Consider the following 21,959-nt stretch of genomic DNA (forward strand, 5'->3'; position numbering starts at 1 on the left):
CCGCGATCAAAAAATTGACCACCCAGCAAGTTCAAAACATCACCGACATGAATGCCAGGACCGAAACCGTCAAGACGAACTTGGCCAGTTACAAGAGCGATTACAAAACCGTCAAGACAAAGCTCGACAATTATGTGAAGATCATGAACACCCTACTGGATGGCCAGGATGGTGAAATCGAGCAATTGAAAGAGCAGGTTGCTGAAGATCTAAAGGGAATCGGTGAGACTCAGAAGGAGATCAACGATGGTAAGATGTTCAGTCATAATGTCTCTTGAAGTCAGACGCTGATTGCTCCTCCGTGCTCTTGTTATAGATCGACTGGTACTCAAAGAGACCGCTTACTATGTTTGGATGTAAGATGGGACTATCCCAATTCATGTCCTGGAACGGTGAATTGACAAATAATAAACAGCCCATTTTACGGCACGATTGCTGCAGTCACAGTTGATATAATCTATCAAGCTCGAGTCAACGCATTGGAAGCTGCTCTGAAGAGCTTGCAGAACACAATCAAGACAAGGCGACGCTAGCGGCTGCCATCAAGCTTCACACCGATACTAATTCAATGAGCGTGAGTCCTGAACTTCCACTGAGCATGCGAGACTCATTTGACTAACAGGGTGACCCATAGGACCAACTCGCCAAGCTTGTAGATATCATAGCCCCGGCGATTAAGGCCATTGGAACTATCCAGGACGCATGGGAGGCGATAGCCAGTGACCTCGAGACAATTAGTGACCTAGTAACAGACGAAGGCGAGAATTTGCCAGTGAGATTGCTATCAGAGTTGAATCTAGAAAGCATCGTCGATCGGTAGAATACCTTGGGTGAACATGGTACATTTGAATTTATATGCTGTCATCTTGGGGATTAACTCGCTCACATCTTATCACAGCGGATATTTACCGTCAGACCGTGAACGTGACTCAGGATCCTACGTACCAAAGCCTGGATGACTACTTAAACGACCTGGAGAAGGCAAAGTCAAAGTAAGGACAGTTGCGTCGAATCATTTGCCCAGGGTGTATATGTCTCTAGCGACAAGGTCGGGTTGAAATTGGAGCATTAGCCTTTCTTCCCGATAACGCCTAGGCACAAATGCTTGTTCTTTCCTTCCATTCTTCTATGCTCTGTTTGCTGAATTTGCCCGTGCCAATTTGATTCTTGATCCCTTGCTATTGTTGCTATTTATCCGATTAGTTTCCTCCCAATTTTATAGCAATTCCCGGGCTTTCGCCAAGTTATCCATCGCCGAGTTGAGCACTACGTATGTCTCAAGTATCATAATATTCCGATCCGTTGTGGGCTACAATGTAACGTTTCAAGCACCAAAATGCAATACGTTTTAGATCGATACCCCCGCCTACTCCTTAGATCAGAATATCTTCATCTTGGAGAGGACTTCCCATCAGGCCTTGCACACACCTCAGAACGTAGTTAAGAATCATGTATTTCCAACAGCGGTACCTAAATCTTGCTCAACAGTCATATGCATCGGACTCCGAGTTCAGCATCTCCACTCTTTCGTCTAGGGCTTCTTTAAGACTACAATCCAACCGGATGCACAATATTTCCCGGACCCATCCAGAAATCAACCCGCACTGAGTCACGGTAACGAGCGTCGCGTGCTTGGGAAGAGAAGAGCAGTACACCTATTTCTTGCAGGGTTGCGTTTGTTAATAGCGGCTATATCAACGGGACATGAACTACAGAGGCAACAGTGACCATGGAGGATCATCTTTAAACACTCTATCTAGCCTCCATGCATTGCGGCCAGAGATATTCCACGCCGGATTGCCTAGCGCACAGGGTATTAGATGAAGGATTTGTCCCTCCCTATCAACCGTAAGTATACTTATGGCAGCTGTAGATTCCCTTATTTGCTATCACACATAACATAACACACACCATGCACTAGAACATCAATCAAGCGTCGTTAGGGCGAAACACCACCTTCTCACCCGACACACCATCCTTATTGGTCTTCAACGCCTCCTCCACAGCCCCAAGACCACCCGCAATCAAACGCACCCGATTCGGCACAAACAAGCCCTTAGCAATCCAGCCCTCCTCACCCCCAATCGCCTTCGCAAACGGCTCGCTCAAATGCCTCAACGCCGAAGAACTCCCCAGTCCCAAAATCTGCTTCACCTCAACCTTATGCTCCTGAGTCTGACCCAACTGCACAGCATCCGTATCCACCAACTGCACCGTGACCACCCGCGTCGCCACCCGACTCACCTGCCCAATCTCCACCCCAAGCTTCTGCGTCTCCTTGACCGAAATCGCATCATACACATAGCTCACGGGCAACTCCCCCGCAGCAGCGACGAAATCCTCCGCCGTCGCGCTCTTCCGATCCAGGACCACATGCGCCCCCAGACTCTTCAAAAACCCATGATGCGCGGCGCTCGCATTCGTGATGATCCGCTCAAAGCCCGACAGGCGCGCAAACTGGATCGCATACTGACCCACACTCGACGCACCACCGATAATCGCAATGGCCTTACCCTTGCCCGCCTCCGATCCGCCCTCGGCCCACGGCGTCGGGGCAATCGCGTGCCCCGTCTGATCATAGAACCCGGTGACGACGGCGATAGAAGCCAAGCTGATACCGGCGGCCTGGTCATCAGAGATGTTGGCGGGGGTCTTGGAGACGAGTTCAGCGGGCATGATGCAGTACTGTTGGAAAGTTGAGGCGGGGTAGTTGCCGATGATGCCTTGGAAGAAGACCCGGTCGCCGACGGCGTGGGACGTGACGTTGGATCCGGTGGCGACGATCTCGCCGGCCGCGTCGGAGCCCAGCACGGCGGGGTATTCCTTCAGGAAGACATTGTAGTCGCGGATCTTCCAGTCCACGGGGTTGACGGCCGTGGCGGTGATCTTGATGGCGACTTGGTTGGGGTCCAAGGGGGGGAGAGAGCGGTCTGCGATGGTGTGTTGGGCGTGAGGCTCGGGGACCACGGCCGCTTTGAATGTGGTGGGAATGCTCATTTTGGCGTGTTTATGTATATGCCTTTGTTGAGTTGGTGATTGTTTACTTGGTGAATGAGGTGAGGGGTGAAGAATTTATGGGAGCTCGATCAGGGTCCACTCTTGATTTGTCATGATGTCATGTTCGATTAGAAATATATGGCATAAATGACGTTTATGCTGAAACATTTTGCATTAATGTATTTCCGCCCCGCCTGCGATGTCAATGCCTCGGTACTTGATGCTATCCCATAGCTAGCAAATCCGAAATATTTGTTAGCGCCGTAGGTCCAATGGAGCAAGGAATACTTGATTTGTAATGTCTGCTCATAAAAGGGGAGTTCTTACTAATCTATCTTGCTAAATACCCATTCAATATCTCGCCATGTACCTTTCAAACAGACTCATCCATGCTAGATATAAATTGTAAACATGTCCATAGCCATTAGAATCCTCTATGGAGGAGGAACCCTTTACCGTGTAGTCCAAGGAAAAGTGTCCAGGGTTCCGCGTGCCGTGCACCAGATAATCGCCTATGCAAACATCAACAGATATTCTTCGCCAAGCAGTCCCACGAGTCAACAGACTACAAGCACTTGATAATCAACTTTCCAATGTTTCTCACTAAAGAAGACTCGATATACTTCAGTCAGCCAATCACCATGTGGAATGACACCGTCAGCTCGACTATGCACCCCAGCCTTGGCGTCCCCGAGTCTGCCAATCAGAAGCGGGAAGGGCTATCACTTCTATGCTCCGTACCCTGATAGAAATCTTATCTCATTCACCTAGATCTGTTAATTAATTACTTGTATCTGACTACTATTTTGGGACTTAGCCGAGTTAGTTTTCGCTATCATCAAGTTGAGCCATCATCGAGCGGTTTATGCCACCTAGGTCCCTTCCTGTTGATATATATACATCATTGGCCGATCCACGGTGTGGACAATGAACGATGTCTTAAACCTACTAAGATCCCTCAACAGCATAATAATATTGAATATCTGTCCCAAAGCAAACTGGGCCCACTGTAAGCATATTGTCCCAAAATAGTAAAGAGACATCAATATATCCCACGCCATGAAGACATGGCCTCTCGTATTCGCCGGCTTGGCAGGAACGGCACCGGTCGGTCGGGTCAGAACTCTAAAGTTTAGACTACTGTGTATGCATCACACCATTTCGTTTCTCTTAAAGTTTCACTAAATCCTCTCCACCAGTGCGTACTGTGAAAATTGATTAATTGACATGATGTTCACATGGATGATCTACAAAGCAATATAGGTATGCTCGGGATCTACTGCTCAGGCCGTGCCAGCCCACTAATTTGACTGAAGAATGCGGGCGCTCACTACCACATTATTATGTAGGCTAATGTAGAGTATTATATCCACACATTGCGAAGAAAAAGCGCATTTCAATGTGCTTCGACCTCCATGGAGGGTTTTTGTACATGGTTATTTTATGCTCCTAAACGAGCGAATGATGGGAGATGGGTTCTTCTTTGGCATATTTCAGTAAGCGGTGGTTCCCATGGTAGATACTGTATATGATACGGGAAACCATCCCGAGCGATTCTGCTGAGTTGGAAAAGTTTAAAGGGAAAAGGGTTTGGGCTGCTGCGAAGGTGTATGTATGGCAGCAGAATGTGCGAAGCATATCCGGGGTGGAGGTTGTGTATAAGCGAGTGTCGGTGGAAAGGTTTTAAAAAAGAGGCGTAGTCCTTTGGACGACCTTGGGTATATTGGGCATAGGACCGAGGACTTGGTTGCTTGGGCGCTGGAGAGTGCGGGGTGAAGAGTATCGGGAGTTCTCAAGACGTATCCGTTAGGGTTTTAGAAAGGACTATCAAATGTTGGTTGCAATTGGTTTAAAATATTAGCATTGCCTTTGAGAACATAAAAGTCCAGATAGGAGGAGACATGTGGATGCTCAAGATGGTGTGGTAGACTGTCAGATTGTCTCTAGCAGTTTAATTCAAGGGACATCATATGGTAACCAAGATAAATGGCACATAAATGACGTGATCCGTATGCAACAGTGAATTTGAGCTTTAATATACCCACACTGCATGAATGGCAAGCTTGTGACAAAATATTGGTATCCCAGCTACTTTTTTGTGTCAGACTTGGGGTCTCCAAGCTCTTACTATTCACTTGTGGAAGGTGAAAAATGCAGGGATCAGATCAGGGCTACCGTGTTACCTTCCAAAATGGCTTCGGCTGCCCCACCTCCGCGGTCACCTGCCAGATTGGACAGCCACCTTCCCAACTGTGAAGTTGATGTTCATGATGCGGATCCCCGCTTTCCATGGCTATATTTTAACCACAGAGAGCCATTCCAAGTCTCGCTAAGCTATCCCATACCTCAAGTTTGTCTACTCCACCTACAATATGACTTCCCCAACACTTTCCCTAAACGACCCCAGCCTATTGGTTGGCAAGAACTACATCAACGGCCAGTGGGTCGAAGCGGCCTCAGGCAAGCGGTTCAACGTGACAGGTACATACACCTCCAGACTTTCTGCTTATCCTTCTGCTAATAATCCCAGACCCTGCAACTGGGAATCTCATCGGATCCTGTCCCGAGTCAGGCTCCGTCGATGCGGAGAAAGCAATTCAAGTTGCAGCAGCCGCGCTCCCCTCATGGCGCTCCCGCACCGGTCGCAACCGCAGCCGGATTCTTCGTCGGTGGTTTGAATTAGTCCTCGAGAATAAAGACGATCTGGCACGCCTTATTACGTTGGAGAACGGCAAAGCCAAGTCGGATGCCACTGGGGAGGTTCTTTTCGCAGCAAGCTTCCTTGAATGGTTCGCGGAAGAGGCCGCACGGATCTACGGCGATGTTATTCCTCACAGTCAGCCTGGGTTCCGGGTTTCGGTTTTGAAAGAGCCGATTGGGGTTTGTGGGCTGATTACACCGTAAGCTTACTGCTTAGGATCATGGTTATTGGAATGCTGAACGATATTCAGATGGAATTTCCCCGCTGCCATGGTCATCCGGAAACTAGCCCCTGCCCTAGCGGCTGGCTGCACCGTGGTCTTAAAAACGGCGGGTGAGACGCCATTCACCGCTAATGCCTTGCTGCAGCTGGGTGAAAGGGCCGGAGTACCAGCCGGTGTCATCAACAGCGTCAACGCTCTAGAGAATACTCCGGAAATCGGACAGGTACTTTGTTCCTCAGACATAGTGCGGAAGATCTCATTCACGGGGTCTACTCGAGTGGGGAAGCTGCTCATGCAACAATCCAGCAATTCGTTAAAGAAACTCAGTCTCGAGCTTGGGGGAAATGCTCCATTTATTGTCTTTGATGATGCGGATTTGGATATTGCTGTGGATGCTGCGATCACCAGCAAGTTCAAGTCCTCGGGACAGACTTGTGTGTGCTCCAATCGGATTTTTGTTCAGCAGAGCATTTATGTTGAATTTATTCGACGATTGAAGGATGCTGTTGGGAGATTCCATTTGGGTTATGGGTCGGATGAGAAGACTACACATGGGCCGTTGATTACATCCGCTGCAGCAGAGCGGGTTGCTGCTTTGGTGGAAGATGCCGTTCAGCATGGGGGGAAGGTCGAGATCGGTGGTCAGCGTCGAGCTGATCTGGGTGTGTTCCACCTATTTCTTTGCTTAGCATGTACTAATCACACATAGGCCCAAACTTCTTCGAACCTACCATCATCACCAACGTCAGCCCAGGCATGCGGGTGGTGAGTGAAGAGATCTTCGGCCCAGTAGCACCAATCTTCTCCTTCGAAACCGAAGACGAAGTGATTACTGCATCCAACAACTGCGATGTCGGATTGGCCTCGTATATCTTTACCCGCGATGTGGCGCGTGCCAATCGGGTATCGGAACTGTTGCAATTTGGCATGGTCGCGATCAACGCCGGCGTGGTATCTGATGCCGCTAGTCCGTGAGTCAAGCATCCCGCTGCAATCAGATGAGTTAACTGATCCTGTTCTAGATTTGGGGGTATCAAGCACTCGGGCATTGGTCGAGAAGGTAGTAAGTACGGGATTGAGGATTATCTGCAGACTAAGACGGTGGTTACTGGGAATATCCATGTGGTGCATAAATCGGTGCTGTAGGAGAGACATGACATTGAAACATTCCTGGGAATGAACGTGTAGACTGCAGCCTTCTAGGAGTGCAGCCTTGAGTTATCCTGAGTCAAAGATATCTCTCCCCGCTGTGTCCTACAATGAAGCACTACGCAAAAAAGGATGATTGACGAATCAAATTGAATGAAGTGAAAAAGCCCTAAGTGATACCTCTCAGGACACCGCCGATTCTATTCTCCATCCAAATTCTCAACACCAGAGTCGTAACCTAAACACACAAACAACCTCTAAAACACAACCAACAACCAACCTAGCCACTACACAACATAAGGATCTACAACCTACTCACCCCAAACCCCTCCCTCCTCAACACCCCCACCCTCTCCCTCCCAATCTCCCCCACCTCCCTCACCCCCGCCAACGCCATCGTCCTACTCAACTCCCTCTCCAACACATCCATAACCCCCCGCACCCCCTCCTTCCCCCCCACCGCCAACCCCCACAACACCGGCCTCCCCACAAGCACAAAATCCGCCCCGACCGCCAACGCCTTAAACACATCCGCGCCCGACCGCACCCCGCCATCCAAAATCACCGGAATAGCACCCGCTACGGCATTCACGATATCCGGCAAGGCTTCGAGCGTGGAGCACGTGGCATCGAGTTGTCGACCGCCGTGGTTCGAGACGATTATGCCGTCGATGCCGTGTTGGATTGCCAAACGGGCGTCTTCGGGAGTCATTATTCCCTTTAGGATGAGTTTCATGGACGTGGTGCGGCGGAGGAAGGGGATGGTGGTGTGCCAGGTTAGGCTACTGCTGTGCATCTGTGAGCCGGCGGCAGTGCGGAGGGCACGGGCGGAATGGGCGGTGCGCGCGTTCATGAGTTGGCGGTTTATGCTCGGTTGGGGGGGTGCATCGGGGTTTGCCCCGGGGTTGTTGGGGGCGGGCGGGTCCAGGTTGGGGAGGGTCATTCCCGCCGGGAGAGTCACTGCCGTGCGACGTTCCGCGAGACGGTTTCCTAGGACGGGGGTGTCGACGGTTAGGATGAGGGCTTGGTAGCCGGCCGCTTTGGATTATTAGTCTGCATTCAGTGAGTGAGTGGTGGGGAAATATGGGGGATACCTTCAGCTCGACGGATCAGATTAATGCTCTTTTGTACATCCTCGTAAAGGTAGATCTGCATCCAGAAGGGAGGGGGCGGGATGTCTCCGGTTTTGATGCGATTGCGGGCTTCCGCGACGTCTTCTAGGGAGGTTGTTGATTGGGAGGATAGAGTCAGGTTTAGACCCATGCTTGCCGCTGCGGTAGCGACATCGAGTTCCCCTTCTCCTCCGGCTAGACGTTGCATAGCACTTGGGGCGATGCCGATGGGGAGGGCGGCTTTCCAGCCGAACAGGGTGGTGGAGGTGTCGACTTCGGAGACGTCGATGAGGACGCGGGGGCGGATACAGAGGCTGGATAGTTAGTTATCTGATGATAGGAAGAGGGGGGGGGGGAAGGGGGTACCGGTTGAATGCTGCTTCATTGCGGGCTAGGGCATTTTGTTGATCGGATCCGGAGGCGTAGAACTCGTAGATGTGTGCGGGGAGTCGGGCTTTGGCGGCTTGTTCGAATTCGTGGAGGGTGAGGGGGTCGTCCGTTGGGGAAGGTGTGCATTGGGAGGCATTGGGAGAGTCGGGTTTGGACATGTTGATGGTGATGTTTGATGCTGTCTATGTTGATGATAATGGTGATGATGGGAACAGACGGTTAGGGTAAGAAAGTATATACCCACGGACGGCCACAAGAAGTCCCAATCTCAGAGAAACAAAGACACTTTAACAAAGTTCATGTACATGATAGAGTATCAACAAAATGTCAACTCTTAGTCAATCGCAGTATATCACTTGCTATCTGCCAGGCTCTGGTGCCATTTGGCTCACCCGGCAGGCCAAGGCATAATATCCCGGAGTGGCAAGTCTCCCCGGCAACCTTGCTAAGCTGCAGCTGATGTCACTTCCCTTGCGTCGAGCTTATCGGAGGGTCCGTGCTCAGATATGATATCGGGATCTGCCAGGGAAGGTTTACCCACCGGACATGGCGGGTCATGTCTGCTCGTTCTGGTTAGAGACAATAGAGCGAAAGTCGAAGACAATCGAACGTAATTGGATTTGCTCGCGTGATTCCCGTTTGTCGGAATTGTCGGACCACATCACTAGGAAAAAGAAACCTACAGCTGAATCACTGGATGAGCCCTGCGCCCATAAAGCCTCAGGCAAACATGCTGGCAGCCTCAAGGCCTGAGGCAGCAGTAAACGGAGAAAGGCGCTGCGAAAGACATCATCCGACCGAACATTAGAGAATGTTGAACTGGCGGGTGGTGTTACTGAAGTGATTCAAGAGCCTTCTTGCCAAGTGTCGGGTTTTCGCTCATATCCCATGGATTGGATGCCAAAGGACACCGAAGTTGAGATGGAAGAGTTCGGATTGACTAGGTAGGGTATTCAGGGGCTCGGATGAAGACATATAATGTGATTGGTTCAATGGATCTAGACTTATAAATGTGCTTGGCGATCGTAGCTACAGCGTGGTACGGCAGATGGTGCCCTGTACTAGTACTGGCATTGTGTTTGCATCAGACTGAGCAAACAGATCACTTTTGCTTTCTACCCCTCAGTTTCAACCATACGTATTGATCTCTTTGATAAGCACCCTCTACACCCTCACATATCACGATGCCTTCCCAGAAAAGCTGGCTACTCCCCAGCATGACAGGCCGCACCATAACTCTAACAAGCAACACGACCACTCAATGGCAGCTCATCATCGCAGTCAAGGAATCACCGGTCGAAATGGACAGAGCGGACGTGTTCGAGCAGGGCGCCCACCCCAACACGCGAATCGACTTTCTATGCGAGAATCTGGCCGACCCCAGTCACCAAGCCTTCATCGCCATGTTCCTCCAGATTCCCGTCCTGGGGACGGAATCCCTGCCTCCAAGTGTCCGGGCCCTCCAAGCGACTAAAAACGATTCGGAGCGAGCCAAGTCGCTGCGATTGGCCTACTATCGCCTGCATGCCGCCAACTGCCAGCATACTCCTGCCTTTCTGGGGATTGGGGAAGAGGAACAAGGTCCCGAGGGCTGGGTGCCGGGGGGGTATGTGGTCTTCTTGGGGTTTACTAGGGTTCCCGGGGAGCGGCTGGGGACGGGATGTGTGGGTGAAGGGCTTTTCTATGAACTCCCTTTTTATGAGAGGGAGCGGATCCGGGAGGCGTTTCGACGGGCATACACGTGAGCGTTACTGTTGATGGTTAATGGCATCGAGATGTTGTTAATACGTCGCGAGTTCAGGGTCACTGCTAACAGGTACACCATGGGTAGATCGATGGCCGCGTGCGGTGTCCGGGAAGCGCTATCCCAATCTCCGAAGCATCTGCTCTGGGACGGAGATGCTAGCAAAGTGTCAGTCGAATCTCTTCATCAACGCTGCGTTTTGTGTCTTGTCTGACACCAGAGACTTGTGCAGATACTTCATCGGAGACTTTGCGGTGACGGATGAGACATGGGAATGGGATCCGGTTTGGTGGAGGCGGTGGAGGTTGAGTGAAGATTATGTGGGGCGGCGTATATAGGATTAGGAAACTTTGGTTAATTTTCACGTTTTCATGTTTTGTTTCGATATTATCAAGTGCAGGCCCGTTGACCAAAATGGGATTTTATAAATATGAACGTGAAGCCGATCACAGCTAGAGGTCTTTTCTTTAATTGTTCATACTAATAGAATCACGGCAAGGGTAACCCTGTCTACACGTAAATACAATCCCAGTAATCTTCATGCGTCGAAACACCCGTCTGAGTCCAGTTCGCTTGCTTCGGGTATCTAATCCTTCTGGTCAGCAACATACCAATTCTGCGAGAGTGAATCACTTTACGGGCAAATCTTCCGGTTATCCAACAGCGTCATAGGATCCGAATTATCATCGAAATCTGTCGTCACCATGTAGGACGGGGCATGACCACCCTCCACCCAGCTGATCAGAGTGAGGAACGAGTCGTGGACGTAGTTATCCACGACGTTGGCGGGAGTAAAGTTGAAGAAGTTACCCGCTTGGTATGGGCCGGCGAGGTACCATAGGGCTGCCATGCACTCGGGGGTTCCGGAGCAGTGTCTGGTCATTCATTAGCCCGTGCGCTTATGGGGAAGATACTGACGGAGGGGGGGCATACTCTAAGCCCGGGATCAGGTACAGCTGATAGTGTTGGTCAATGTCGATTCCCTTTTCCAAAGCAGCGTAGGTTGCCTGGTTATGGTAGTAGACACTCGCACCCGGCGAGACCACCGAGTCGGACATGCCGTGCCAGTGGAAGAACCTACCGCCCTTCTCGAAGAACGGCGACAGATCAAAGTCATCAGCGTTGGCGTGGGCAGGGTCGCGAGCATCGGCTTCCGCAATGAGCTCGTAGGTTAAGTCTTGCGCCGTGAAGTTCTTAATGCCCAGAACGTTCTCAATGTACCATGAACCCGAGGGATTGCCGAACGTGGTGTTCCAGGTGGCTTCGCTGCCGTACCATGTGCGGGGATAGATGAGGTCCTGGTCAAAGGTGGCCCAGTCGCTGTAGATCTTTTGGAGTGTTTCTAGCTGTGGTGCGGTCAGACAGTTGGATGTTTGGGTGCTGTTGCAGGCCAGAGCTTCGGCATTGAAGAAGCAGCCTTGAGGTCTCGAGACGATGGAGTCCACGAGGCCGTCCTGGGGATCGCATTGACGAAGGACCTCCTCCCCAATGATGGAATACAACGAAGCCGGGATGGAAGAATTGGACCTGGCCGCGCCACCGATAGTCTGTTGCTTGACGCTGTAGAAAGCCTGGTGCGTCATCCACCAAGTCGGGGCACCGGCCATCGCACCGTCGTAGTCATCCGGGTAGGTTTGAATGGACTTCATCACCTGCCGGCCTCCGCCCGAGCACCCGGTAATGTAGCTGTATTTGGGTTCGACATTGTACCAGGCTTTGACAATGGATTTGGCAGTCAGCGTGGAGAGATGCAGTGCACGGTGACTCCAGTCGACTAGACCCTCAGGAGTCTCCCAGCCCGAAACGTGGTCCGGCTCGTCGTGGCCCGAGTTGGAAGCGAAGGTGGCAAAGGCGTATTTGAGACCCGCACTCGCCACGCCCCACGACAATCCAGCATCTGGGGCAGCCATCCTAGAATAGTCAGCACCTATCGAACGTTTTCTAGCAGAGGCATAATGGCAATACATACATGATACTGCCATTGAAGTGTGTGGGAAGCAGGGCACCCAGACCCCAACTGGCACCCTCGGCATTGGTGCCATTGACTCGAAACGCGCACACGGGCGGAATATCAGTCGTGAAGACGGAAGCGCCGACATAGTCTGTAAACTCGTCCAGAGTTGCATTGCTGTCGATGTAAAAGGCGTAGGGGACGGTCAGGGCGGTCCCATTCAACCCCGGCACCCTGTTCACGAATGCCTGCAGCCCACGGGTAGTGCAATTGGGGGCATTAACCGCCTGGTAGGTGGTGGCATTCTCATAGGCGCAAATGTCGCCTGCCGGTAGACTGCACTTGAATTGCGCGCTGGCCAGAGAGAGAAGAGACGTCCATATGGCGAAGCCAGATTTGAACCCCATTTTCAAGGAAGATGGGAGTTTCAATGTTGCTTGCGCGTTCCTTGTCCGCCATGGAGACAACGGCACTTATAACCGCTGCTCGGGCACAAGCATCAAGGCGATGAACGGGAGCCCGTCGGGTCTGTCCAACTCCGAAATGCTCGTCACGAATTCCAATTAAACTTGGATCCTTGATGACGCACGGGGCGTTTCATCAGCAGCCGTTTCCCCTGCAGATCCTAAGCTTATCCCCACCTGAAGACACGGGTCTAACCCCGAGAAACAATGCGATAACGCAGCAGTTAATAACCAGGAACCAAAATCTAAGTGGACCATTGACATTCAAATCCCTGTCGCTCCTACTGATGTAATTTATGCTTGAGAAGGCGCTCCTAGTACTTGGGAGAGCAGCATCCGGGATGCTCCACCAAATCCATCTGGTTGGATTCGATCCCGTCCATCACGGAGTGCCCCACGGATCGACGCGTCGTGTCGGGTTCCACTGTGGACTTAGCTTGCGGAGTCTAAACCCTTTCAATCCTCCCAATTTATTTGAGTTTGAGATAAGAGCATGGCTATGAAGCTTAGCCTTTGGAACGACCGGAAACGTCTAGCTTATCCGCTAGGCTTGTAGCCATCGTGTTGAGCAAGTACCTGCATCTCTGAGGCGCGTGGTCCGTGATGGCGGTCCACTCCAGATGATGAATGAGCATAGTATTATCTGCAGAATGCCCTTCACAGTCAATTTCACAAAATGCTTAAATGGGTTGCTCCCTCACCGCCGCATTGTCAAGTCTGATTGTAGTCATCTGATCACCAGGTGCCTTTACGTCTTCAGTGAGCCCTAAGTTCGTCCAGTTCTACCAAATCATTTATACAATGTCGCCACAACTAAGGACAGCATCGACATCTTCCCCTCCCTAGACGGCACGATTTTTCTCCATGTTCTGGCAAATGTGATATGCCTCTGAGCTGCAGTAAACGCTGGCCTGGGCAGCTAGAACAATATGACATCAATAACATTGCCGATGTCCTATTTACAGCTGGATGATACCTTTGGGCCGATCATGGTTTCTTATCTAATACTCTCCTTCCATTCCCACTGACTTTCAATTTACCTCTTTTATACATCCCAAACACAACCCATGGCACGAACCAGGATACCAATCCCGGAGAGCCGAAAAAGTCTCAGCCGCAGCTCAACCCATTACATCAATCTGACCAGCAGGCCGGAATCTCGCCCCATCCGATAGATAAGCATAGAGATATATATGGATGCAACGTCGGGCAGAATACTTAATCCCCAGCATCCCTTATCCCCTCCCTCTCTCTGAGACACACGCTACAGCACACCCCCAATCTCTTTCTATCCACATCAACCAACCAACCCATCACCACAACCACCATGTCCTCCTGCAACATCCTCACCAACCCCTCCTTCGAATCCGGCTCCCTCTCCCCCTGGTACACCAACACCCCCAACGCCGCGAGAGTCACCACCTCCACCCCCGCCTATTCGGGCACCCACACCCTGTCAGCCCCCCTCCCATCCCCCCCCTTTCCTCCCCACCCATCCCCACCACTAACCCCAACGCAGCGCCCTATCAACCAACACAACCACAACCCCCAGCATCTCCCAAACCCTAACCAACCTAACCCGCAGCACGACCTACGATTTCTCCATCCAAGTGCTCATCCCCAGTACCTTGGGGATCTCGTCCTGCTCGGTCTCGGCATACACGGGCACAAATACCTCCTCGGGGGCGATTGTCTCGGAGGATGTGGATGCCTCTGGGGAGTGGGTGGCCGTGAGGGGGGAGTATAGGGCTAGGTGGACGAGTGATGTTTTGACTGTTGGGGTGGGGGGGTGTGAGGGTGGTAATGGGGAAGGGGAGGTGTTTATGGATGAGGTGGTGTTTGGGAGGGGGTGTTAGGGTTGTGTTTGGTATGATGGGAAGGTGGGAGGGTAATTTGCCGTATTGGGGGGAGTGGTGCTTGGGAAGAGGGTTCGTACTGATGTATTTTTGCAGATTATTGGTTGAGATTTGGGAGAGGTTAGCCTGGATTGATGGGGATGGATGTCAGATCACACAAGAACAAAGAAAGAGGGAGGGGGACGGCAAGGGCTAAAATAAGCATGCCAATCCATATTCAAAGCTGGGGATGGCATGTTGGTTCGCTCAGCCCCGGTCCACTCGGATTGACGGGATAGGATAGGGCATCACTGGGAGGCTCGTTGCATGAGGGATCAGCGGAAGAAGTTTGGGCGGGATAGCCCCGGGTCAGGTTGTCAGCACTAGCAGGGATCAATCTAGGGCTCAGGCAACCAGCTCCATCTAGCATCTAGCAGTCCACTTAAAAAGCGGCCAAATGAAGCCATTTGCCTGTCCCTGCTTCCATCTCTCTCCTCTTTACCCACTAAATCAACAAACACAATCATGGCCTGGTCCCAGGTCTCCCCTCGCCGCTGGGAGCGCCGCATCGATGGTCTGGATGGCTTCTGCGCCCATATTGCATCAGTCTCGGCCTCCCTGTACAATGGCCAACATCACTTGACCACGTTCAACAAACTCCAGCTGGAGCTGAACATGCCGGCCGCCGACCTGGAGGCATCCCTGAAGCGGGCCTGGATACAGCTGCGGTATGAGCAGCCCTAGAGGCCTGGATCAGATCAACCTTCATCGTCTCGGTAGCGACAGATGGGGATGAGCTGCACCCTACAGTGCCACCTATTGCACAAACCACGCTCTACTATTTACCCACCACTTCTGAATTGATCCTGCGTGCTCCCCACCATTTGCTCGATGGCACCGGCATTATGCGACTGTGGGATCGCTTTCTAGGCATCCTCGTGTCTCCTCCCGAGGCGACAAAGATCACCTTTCCGGATGAGCCCTCCTGGTTGCCGCCCTCCCTCAGCGAGGTGCTCGGGGTGCCTGATGAGCCCACCCCCGAGCAGAGGGCGATGATCATGGAGATGTTCCGGCCGTATCAGGAACATGGCCCTGGAATCGGTCCCATCTCCAACCTCGGCAGTCGTCCGGCGGGTTACTGTCGCCACGCGAAGCTGGTGGTGCCCCCACATATTACCCAGGCCATCATCCAGGCCTGCAAGGCCAAGGGCATCAGCGTCTCCTCTGCCATCCAAGCAGCCTACATCCAAACGATCAAGCAGCACGCCGATCCCAACCACCCGTCCTCTCATTACATCACGACCGCACAATTCAATGTCCGTCCCTACCTGCCACCGCAGGCAGCTCAACACGCCGCCTCGCTCTATCTCATATAGCATCATCTGACCCGACCTGTCTACCTGGATCCGCCATTCCACATCCAATTTCCATTCGTGGACACTTGGGTTTCACCTTCACGTCGCTTTTTTTTTGACAAGGCTTCCCTTGGAATAATTCCAGCATTCTGAATCGCTTTCTATCCTCTACTTCATTTCTTATTCACCCAGTATCTTATCTTTATATTTTCTTTTTTTCCTTTTCTGTTTCAGGGCGGATTCATTAACGGCGGGTCCAATTGGGTTTTTGGGGGGGTTCAACCTTTACCCGTATTCCCCAACCCAAATGGTGCGGGGAACGGTGAAAGCCGGTTAACCGACCCATTTAACCTCCCCTAACCGAGTGAGTTGAACCCCTACAATGTGTTGAAGATGGTCATGTAGGGTCCTCAATTGTCGTCCTTGTTCTGCTTTCATCTCCTTTTCTTTTCTTTTCCTCTTTTCCTTCTGTGGGGGTGAGTTAGTTTCCATGTTGATGTGGAATCCTTTGATGATAGTCGTATTATCGGGATCTGTGATTTCTATGACTATGGAGACTACGAAGGTTAGAGTCAGGGCCCACGGGAAGAGAAGACCTAAGATACAGTATCGACCATCGGGGACAGTTGTATGGTCCGGGGTAGGAGGATTGTATTTCATGGCAGGGGGAGAGACAATTAGAAGGGTACTTTTCTGGGTTGATGTTTTGCTTTGGGACGAGGCATCGTGGCTGGGCAATCTCCTTCACTGGGCTATAGGGAAGTGATGTGGTAAGTGGAAAGAGATGCTACATGCATATTCTCCACTGGGGATCTCAAAGATATACATACGCTTGTATACCAAGCTTTGACATATTTGATCCGGTTTCGACTTGCTACTTGAGAGACCACTCGTCGCCTCATGACGGGTGGAATGAGGGCCCTGAACTATGCAGCCCTTCCTTGGATGAATAAACTCGCCAGGCCACCCTTTTCAAGTATTTGTTATATCTAAACTATACATATGGGATATCGTATGAGTTTTTAATGATTGCAGAATAGATAAGAGTCGCGAGGCTCGATATACGGACTGGTACATATATTAGGCTGAGGGCTGAAACTTAATGCGCGTGGATTAGGCCTCTCGTGGGTGATTGCCTGATAGAGACTTTATTAGGTTCTCTATATGAGTTACTGTATGCAGAGAGTATGTGGTCGACCTCTGTTCGTTTTAGGAGCCGGTGGTATACTATTGAACGCATTCTAGCAAATCAGACCTACATACTGATCGGCAGCGCCGACTCCCAACTGGCAGGTTAAAATCTAGTTAGGGCTGAAAGCCTACCCACCGACCTCATCTACTCCGTACTCCAATCAGAGCTTCAGCAACGACTTCCAATCTCGTCCCATCTCACCAGCCTGATCCCAGTTACCCAGTTTTCGAGGGACAGCGACTACTATAAGTTTACACGATATGAAGACCATGACCAACTTTACCCATACAACATCCCACTGCCAGTACTGTCCTACTTACCTCAGACCTCATCACTATCCTTTCGCCTACAACGGTCCTTCTCCAAACATCCCACCAAAATGTCCCCCCAAACCACCACCACCCCCTCCTACCTCCACCTCGCCCCGCACCAGCCCCACCACCCAGCACTGCATGGAAATCTACACCCACTGGGCCCCAACCTACAACGCCGAAGTTCAAAGCAAGGTGCACGATTACATCGCCCCATCCCTCATCGCAACCGCCGCTCTCAACGCCTCCCCTACCCCCATTAACACCATCCTCGACGCAGGCTGCGGCACCGGCCTTGTCGGCCAAGCGCTCTACACAGCCGGTGCAACAACCATCGGTGGTCTGGATTTATCCCCCGCTATGCTTGATATTGCCAAGGGGACTGGTGTATACAGGGACCTTATGCAGGGGGATCTGACACGGGATCTTAACATCCCTGATAAAGTATATGATGTGGTTGTATGTGTGGGGACGTTCACGCTAGGCCAGGTTGGGCCGAGGCCGGCCTTGGGGGAGTTTGTGCGGGTTGTTAAGATAGGTGGGATTGTTGCTGCGACTGTGTTGGAGGAGGTTTTGGTGGATTGGGGGTTTGAGGAGGAGGTGGGGAGGTTGGAGGGGGAGGGGAGGGTGAGGGTACTCAGGAGGGAGGGGGTGGATTATGTGAGGGGGAGGGGGAATAGGGCTGTTTTGGTTGTTTTGAGGAGGGTTATGTGAAGCAGTAGAGTATGAGGTATGGTTCTGGCTGGGGGGGGGGAGGGGAGGAGGGCCAAACGGCGCTGTGTTTCGCTTATATCAACTAGTTGAATGCAAGGACTATCTCATTTGTCTTTCTGCGAAAGGTGGAGTATATGTTGGTAGTTGATGGATGACTGTAGCATGTTGAGATGCGAAGGCCAAGCTTGGGGGCCTGAGAGGGCATTATGACACAGGGCCAAGAAACTCTCCTCACTCATGGCTTATTGTGGACTCTATCAGTCGATTCCTTTTCGAACCGCGAATCTCTTCAATTTCTAATTACCTTTAACATTCTGCTTTCCACATTTATAAAAAAAAAACGGTTGTTGAACCTGATGCTAGTATGTACGACTATAGGGTCCAGGGTGACAGCTACTACTCGAGAGACGACGCAAACACAGTATTGCTCTGACATGTGCAATCTCATTTCCAATACTAGATGACAATAATCCTTCCATAGCAGAATCAGTTGCTTTTCCAAACCCCTATCCATTACGCCTGCGTCGCAGTGGCCTCAGGTACGTAGGCAAGTTGTTCCACAACGTTAGGATATTCCTGCTCATGAAGGCTGTACACGATGCTGTTTCGCCATTTCTGGAACTCGAGGGCCGTCATGTCCGGATATAGCGCGGGCGCTGTGGATGACACAAACTTTGGCAATGGTCCAACAGAGACGTCGCGACCTGCCTTGAAGGATAGGCCATGGACATCCGAGACGGGATAATCAAACCACTTTCGTCTTCCATAGCTTCGGGAGTGGTCACTCTATGCACACCAACGGTAATCCTTCCGTTGGTCCAACGTGTGAGTGTATCGCCAACATTGACAATCATCTCAGATGTATCGGTCGGGGGTAGCGGAACAAATGAATTAGGGACAGGATTAGCTCGATCTTCGATTTCGAGGCCTCCAGTACTGTCTTGGAAGAGCAGCGTGATAGGACCGAAATCGGTATGGGGTGCAATGCGACTGGTCCGTTCCGAATGCATCTCGTCAACGGGAATGGCAGGGTAATGAGTCAATCGGAGATCGGTGGAGCTGGGCACGCAGCGCGCGACTAACGATCCATCCTTGATCCCCCAAGCGACCTCCAGGGCCTCCATCAATGTTAGACAAATGTCATCGCACTTGCGGTAGAAGACCTCCATGAAAGGTTGAAAGCCTGACAGCTCAGGTGCTGTGGGCCACTTGTTGGGAAACTCCGTGTCAGATTCAGGGCCTTGATCAAAATGCTCCTGTCATAATGATCAGCCAGGTGGACGCGCATTTCAGAGAGGATATCACACCTTGGAGTCAATGATGTCCCTTATCTTAGGATCATAATGAAGCTTTCCGACTTCCTCGACTCTCCATGGCGTGTATCCCCGCATAGGCCTGGGTCCGGGTTCATTTGGAATCTCGTTCTTCACATCCACCGGCTGGTCAAAGAACTTGTGGCTCTGGACAGCTCAGCCCGTAATAGATGAAGGAATCACCAGTCTTACCCAAGTGAACAGCTCTTCCAGCTCCTGTGCAGTAAAAGGATGGCCTTTGATCTTTGCGAAACCAGTTCTTTCAAAGCTGCCGAGAAGACCATGGGCAAGCGTCTCCCGCTTCTCGTCGGTCCCCAGAGTGAAATGACTGTAGTCCAAGGTTGAAAGGGCCATGAAGAAGTAGAAGTAAAGATCCAAAACAGATTTGTACGAGTTCTCGTTGGTCTCACAGGATTTCATCCAATCACGGATTATTGTCTCCGGTAACCATCTCGTCCTTGTTAAGGTCAACCTAGGCGTTTTTATAGACATCTAGTCACATTAGAGCCAATGCTGCCTATCTCTTGACGAGATGAAACCTGGTAACTTCGGTATCTCCGTCATGATGAAGGAGATGTCCCCAAGTTTCCCTACTTGATTCACTCTCATAGACACTGTGCAGCTTGAGCAGACATGGAAGGTTTAGGGCGTTCTTCCCACTAGCCATACACATTATCTTACTCAATTTCCTAAACAAGCGTGCTTGCCTCTATATCAGTATGCTTCATTTCTAAGCTTATCAGAAAGCAGTCACACACACCAACAGGGAGCCCTAATGAACCACTATGAGCTCACCCCTGCAACACCAAAATTGACTTCGTGTGCGGTGGGCCTGAATAGTATATTGCTCGTGGTCAGCTCTCATTGGCCACAACGTGTTCATAGTCTCAACGGTTAGTCCCATAGCTGTGGCCGAGTACGTAGATCTCTGGCAAGGTTCAGTAACTTTCGGCGTAGTTTATATCTCGTATCACATGAGTTTACCATTTGCTCCCCATAGGGACTGTCCGTAGTCTCTACCTTCTCCCCGAGGCATTGTCGCTCTTCCCAACTCCTTGGCCCTTTTACACGAAGTCAGGGTGTCGCAAGTGGCGAATAAGTAGCCTAGTCACTTGGCATACCCGTCAAATCATCTTCCTCATCAGAGTCCCGTACGCCTTGCTTACCACAATATTCGCTAGAGTGATCTCAGACAGGTCGACAGAACACATATTTTCAAGCTTTCTAGACAGTCGCCTAACTGCTTCGGAGTAGCCGAGTAGTATTTCAGTAAACCAGCGGAAGACCCGAATGGCGACCTGTAAGCCAAGAAATACTTTTGCCAGCCAGGTGACTTGCTCGAACCATACTGAGACCAGCTCATGATATCAAGGGACACAATGATGATATTAATGATATCATTATTGGCGACTAACCCGACATGGCAATCACCCGACGCTGGTAGTAGTTGAACCTTGATTCCAAAAGTCTTCAAACCGAAACCAATCATCCAGATTGAAGTTTAAAGCATCTGGAAGGCTTCCCATGTCCTCTTCCAATCCGCTGTCAGGTTCCTTCACGAGTACCGCGGGTCTTTCAGCTATTATGTCTGACGTGGGCTCCGTCCCAGCATCCATACCCCATGGGCCAAAGGTTTCGGGGGATGCAGTTATGGTGTCAGTCTCTGCCTCCATATGAGTTGCCTCCTTTTCAAATTCCCTCTTGTAGCTGCCTATCGTAATCCCCATCGTCTTCTTGAACACCCGGCAGAGGTAGCTTGGCGAAACTCCGACGTCTCGTGCCAAATCCTTCAAGCCGCGTTTTATCCTCTGATCATCCTGCTTTATCCTCAAAAGAGCTATAACTCTGATGACCACCTCTTCTCCCTCGCCAAGAAACTCCGCAGTGTCCGGTTTGCATCGCTTGCATGGACGAAAGCCGTCCCGTCGCGCTTCAACTGCCGTGTCGTAGAAGATGATATTGGCCCTGCGTGCGAGGCGGGCGGGACAGGTGGGGCGGCAGTAGATATTGGTGGACTTGACGCCGTAGATGAAGGATGAGTGCGAAGAGGGGGCGCGGTGAGCGAGGGCATTCCAACGCGAGTGGGAACTTTGATACATATTGGAACAATTTGATGCACTCGAAATTTCTGTCTGCATGATGCTGCGACATAAGCAAGCAGTGGCAGAAGTAAAGTGAAAGGAGTGACGTTGTTTCCACATTCTGCCGGTCACTTCCTGACCGCCTTACAGCCCATCCTTTTGAGGTTTAGCGCAACAGAGGTTCCACCGAGACTTACCGGTGATTGGTTACATTGAGTACTATGCCAGTGCTGCTGTTTCATTGGTTACTACAAGTTCAATTATCGTCGCTGACCAACACTTGAATGCCAATATGCTCCCCATTTGATCACATTTTCCAGATTCAACGGTCTTCGAATGGGGGTTTTTCTTTGGTCATAGATTGCTATATCATATTTCAAACCATCAATCTACGTCTACCTCCAGCCGCGTTCTCTGTCTCTACCAG

The 21,959-nt window shown here is 51.1% G+C and overlaps 10 protein-coding genes across 10 annotated transcripts; 5 read left to right on the top strand and 5 right to left on the bottom strand.

The window, feature by feature from the left end:
- Nucleotides 1-1,876: 1,876 nt before the first annotated feature.
- BO80DRAFT_423571 (zinc-binding alcohol dehydrogenase family protein) lies at nt 1,877-3,035 on the bottom strand. Its single transcript, XM_025719080.1, has one exon. It carries the CDS (start codon nt 2,995-2,997, stop codon nt 1,930-1,932), a length of 1,068 nt encoding a protein of 355 aa, XP_025576960.1. The 5' UTR covers nt 2,998-3,035; the 3' UTR covers nt 1,877-1,929.
- A 2,306-nt stretch (nt 3,036-5,341) lies between these two features.
- BO80DRAFT_403211 (NAD-dependent succinate-semialdehyde dehydrogenase) lies at nt 5,342-7,067 on the top strand (the record flags this gene model as incomplete). Its single annotated transcript, XM_025717643.1, has 5 exons — nt 5,342-5,478; nt 5,528-5,897; nt 5,949-6,583; nt 6,631-6,892; nt 6,944-7,067. Exons 1-5 carry the CDS (start codon nt 5,370-5,372, stop codon nt 7,065-7,067), a joined length of 1,500 nt encoding a protein of 499 aa, XP_025576961.1. The 5' UTR covers nt 5,342-5,369.
- Nucleotides 7,068-7,270: 203 nt separating this feature from the next.
- On the bottom strand, nt 7,271-8,928 carry BO80DRAFT_472049 (alpha-hydroxy acid oxidase; the record flags this gene model as incomplete). Its single annotated transcript, XM_025723123.1, has 4 exons — nt 8,549-8,928; nt 8,165-8,496; nt 7,390-8,108; nt 7,271-7,327 (listed from the first exon to the last, which is right to left on the bottom strand). Exons 1-4 carry the CDS (start codon nt 8,728-8,730, stop codon nt 7,271-7,273), a joined length of 1,290 nt encoding a protein of 429 aa, XP_025576962.1. The 5' UTR covers nt 8,731-8,928.
- An 828-nt stretch (nt 8,929-9,756) lies between these two features.
- BO80DRAFT_443436 (uncharacterized protein) lies at nt 9,757-10,317 on the top strand (the record flags this gene model as incomplete). Its single annotated transcript, XM_025721352.1, has 1 exon — nt 9,757-10,317. One exon carries the CDS (start codon nt 9,757-9,759, stop codon nt 10,315-10,317), a length of 561 nt encoding a protein of 186 aa, XP_025576963.1.
- Nucleotides 10,318-10,808: 491 nt separating this feature from the next.
- On the bottom strand, nt 10,809-12,674 carry BO80DRAFT_472053 (tannase and feruloyl esterase; the record flags this gene model as incomplete). Its single annotated transcript, XM_025723124.1, has 4 exons — nt 10,809-10,902; nt 10,955-11,191; nt 11,250-12,227; nt 12,286-12,674. The coding sequence occupies 4 exons, from the start codon at nt 12,672-12,674 to the stop codon at nt 10,827-10,829; spliced, it is 1,680 nt and encodes a 559-aa protein (XP_025576964.1). The 3' UTR covers nt 10,809-10,826.
- Nucleotides 12,675-14,058: 1,384 nt separating this feature from the next.
- On the top strand, nt 14,059-14,587 carry BO80DRAFT_433446 (uncharacterized protein; the record flags this gene model as incomplete). Its single annotated transcript, XM_025720827.1, has 2 exons — nt 14,059-14,186; nt 14,251-14,587. 2 exons carry the CDS (start codon nt 14,059-14,061, stop codon nt 14,585-14,587), a joined length of 465 nt encoding a protein of 154 aa, XP_025576965.1.
- A 504-nt stretch (nt 14,588-15,091) lies between these two features.
- Nucleotides 15,092-15,942, top strand: BO80DRAFT_433447 (uncharacterized protein; the record flags this gene model as incomplete). Its single annotated transcript, XM_025720828.1, has 2 exons — nt 15,092-15,294; nt 15,324-15,942. 2 exons carry the CDS (start codon nt 15,092-15,094, stop codon nt 15,940-15,942), a joined length of 822 nt encoding a protein of 273 aa, XP_025576966.1.
- Nucleotides 15,943-17,538: 1,596 nt separating this feature from the next.
- BO80DRAFT_318299 (class I SAM-dependent DNA methyltransferase) lies at nt 17,539-18,132 on the top strand (the record flags this gene model as incomplete). The annotated part of the gene is made up of 1 exon (XM_025715093.1): nt 17,539-18,132. A coding segment is annotated over one exon (594 nt), but the record flags the coding sequence as incomplete, so codon positions are not given.
- A 519-nt stretch (nt 18,133-18,651) lies between these two features.
- BO80DRAFT_492335 (Clavaminate synthase-like protein) lies at nt 18,652-20,032 on the bottom strand (the record flags this gene model as incomplete). Its single annotated transcript, XM_025723762.1, has 4 exons — nt 19,644-20,032; nt 19,446-19,598; nt 18,890-19,394; nt 18,652-18,842 (listed from the first exon to the last, which is right to left on the bottom strand). The coding sequence occupies exons 1-4, from the start codon at nt 19,941-19,943 to the stop codon at nt 18,652-18,654; spliced, it is 1,149 nt and encodes a 382-aa protein (XP_025576968.1). The 5' UTR covers nt 19,944-20,032.
- Nucleotides 20,033-20,658: 626 nt separating this feature from the next.
- On the bottom strand, nt 20,659-21,606 carry BO80DRAFT_27823 (uncharacterized protein). The gene has a single exon (XM_025714902.1). It carries the CDS (start codon nt 21,587-21,589, stop codon nt 20,879-20,881), a length of 711 nt encoding a protein of 236 aa, XP_025576969.1. The 5' UTR covers nt 21,590-21,606; the 3' UTR covers nt 20,659-20,878.
- Between the last annotated feature and the right edge of the window lie 353 nt (nt 21,607-21,959).

The sequence above is a fragment of the Aspergillus ibericus genome (genome assembly GCF_003184845.1).
Source record: "Aspergillus ibericus CBS 121593 unplaced genomic scaffold BO80scaffold_12, whole genome shotgun sequence".
Classification (NCBI taxonomy): domain Eukaryota; kingdom Fungi; phylum Ascomycota; class Eurotiomycetes; order Eurotiales; family Aspergillaceae; genus Aspergillus; species Aspergillus ibericus.

What these genes read in the sequence shown, in the direction of transcription:
- BO80DRAFT_423571 (XM_025719080.1), bottom strand. Translation starts at nt 2,997, where the DNA reads ATGAGCATTCCCACCACATTCAAAGCGGCCGTGGTCCCCGAGCCTCAC.
- BO80DRAFT_27823 (XM_025714902.1), bottom strand. Translation starts at nt 21,589, where the DNA reads ATGCAGACAGAAATTTCGAGTGCATCAAATTGTTCCAATATGTATCAA.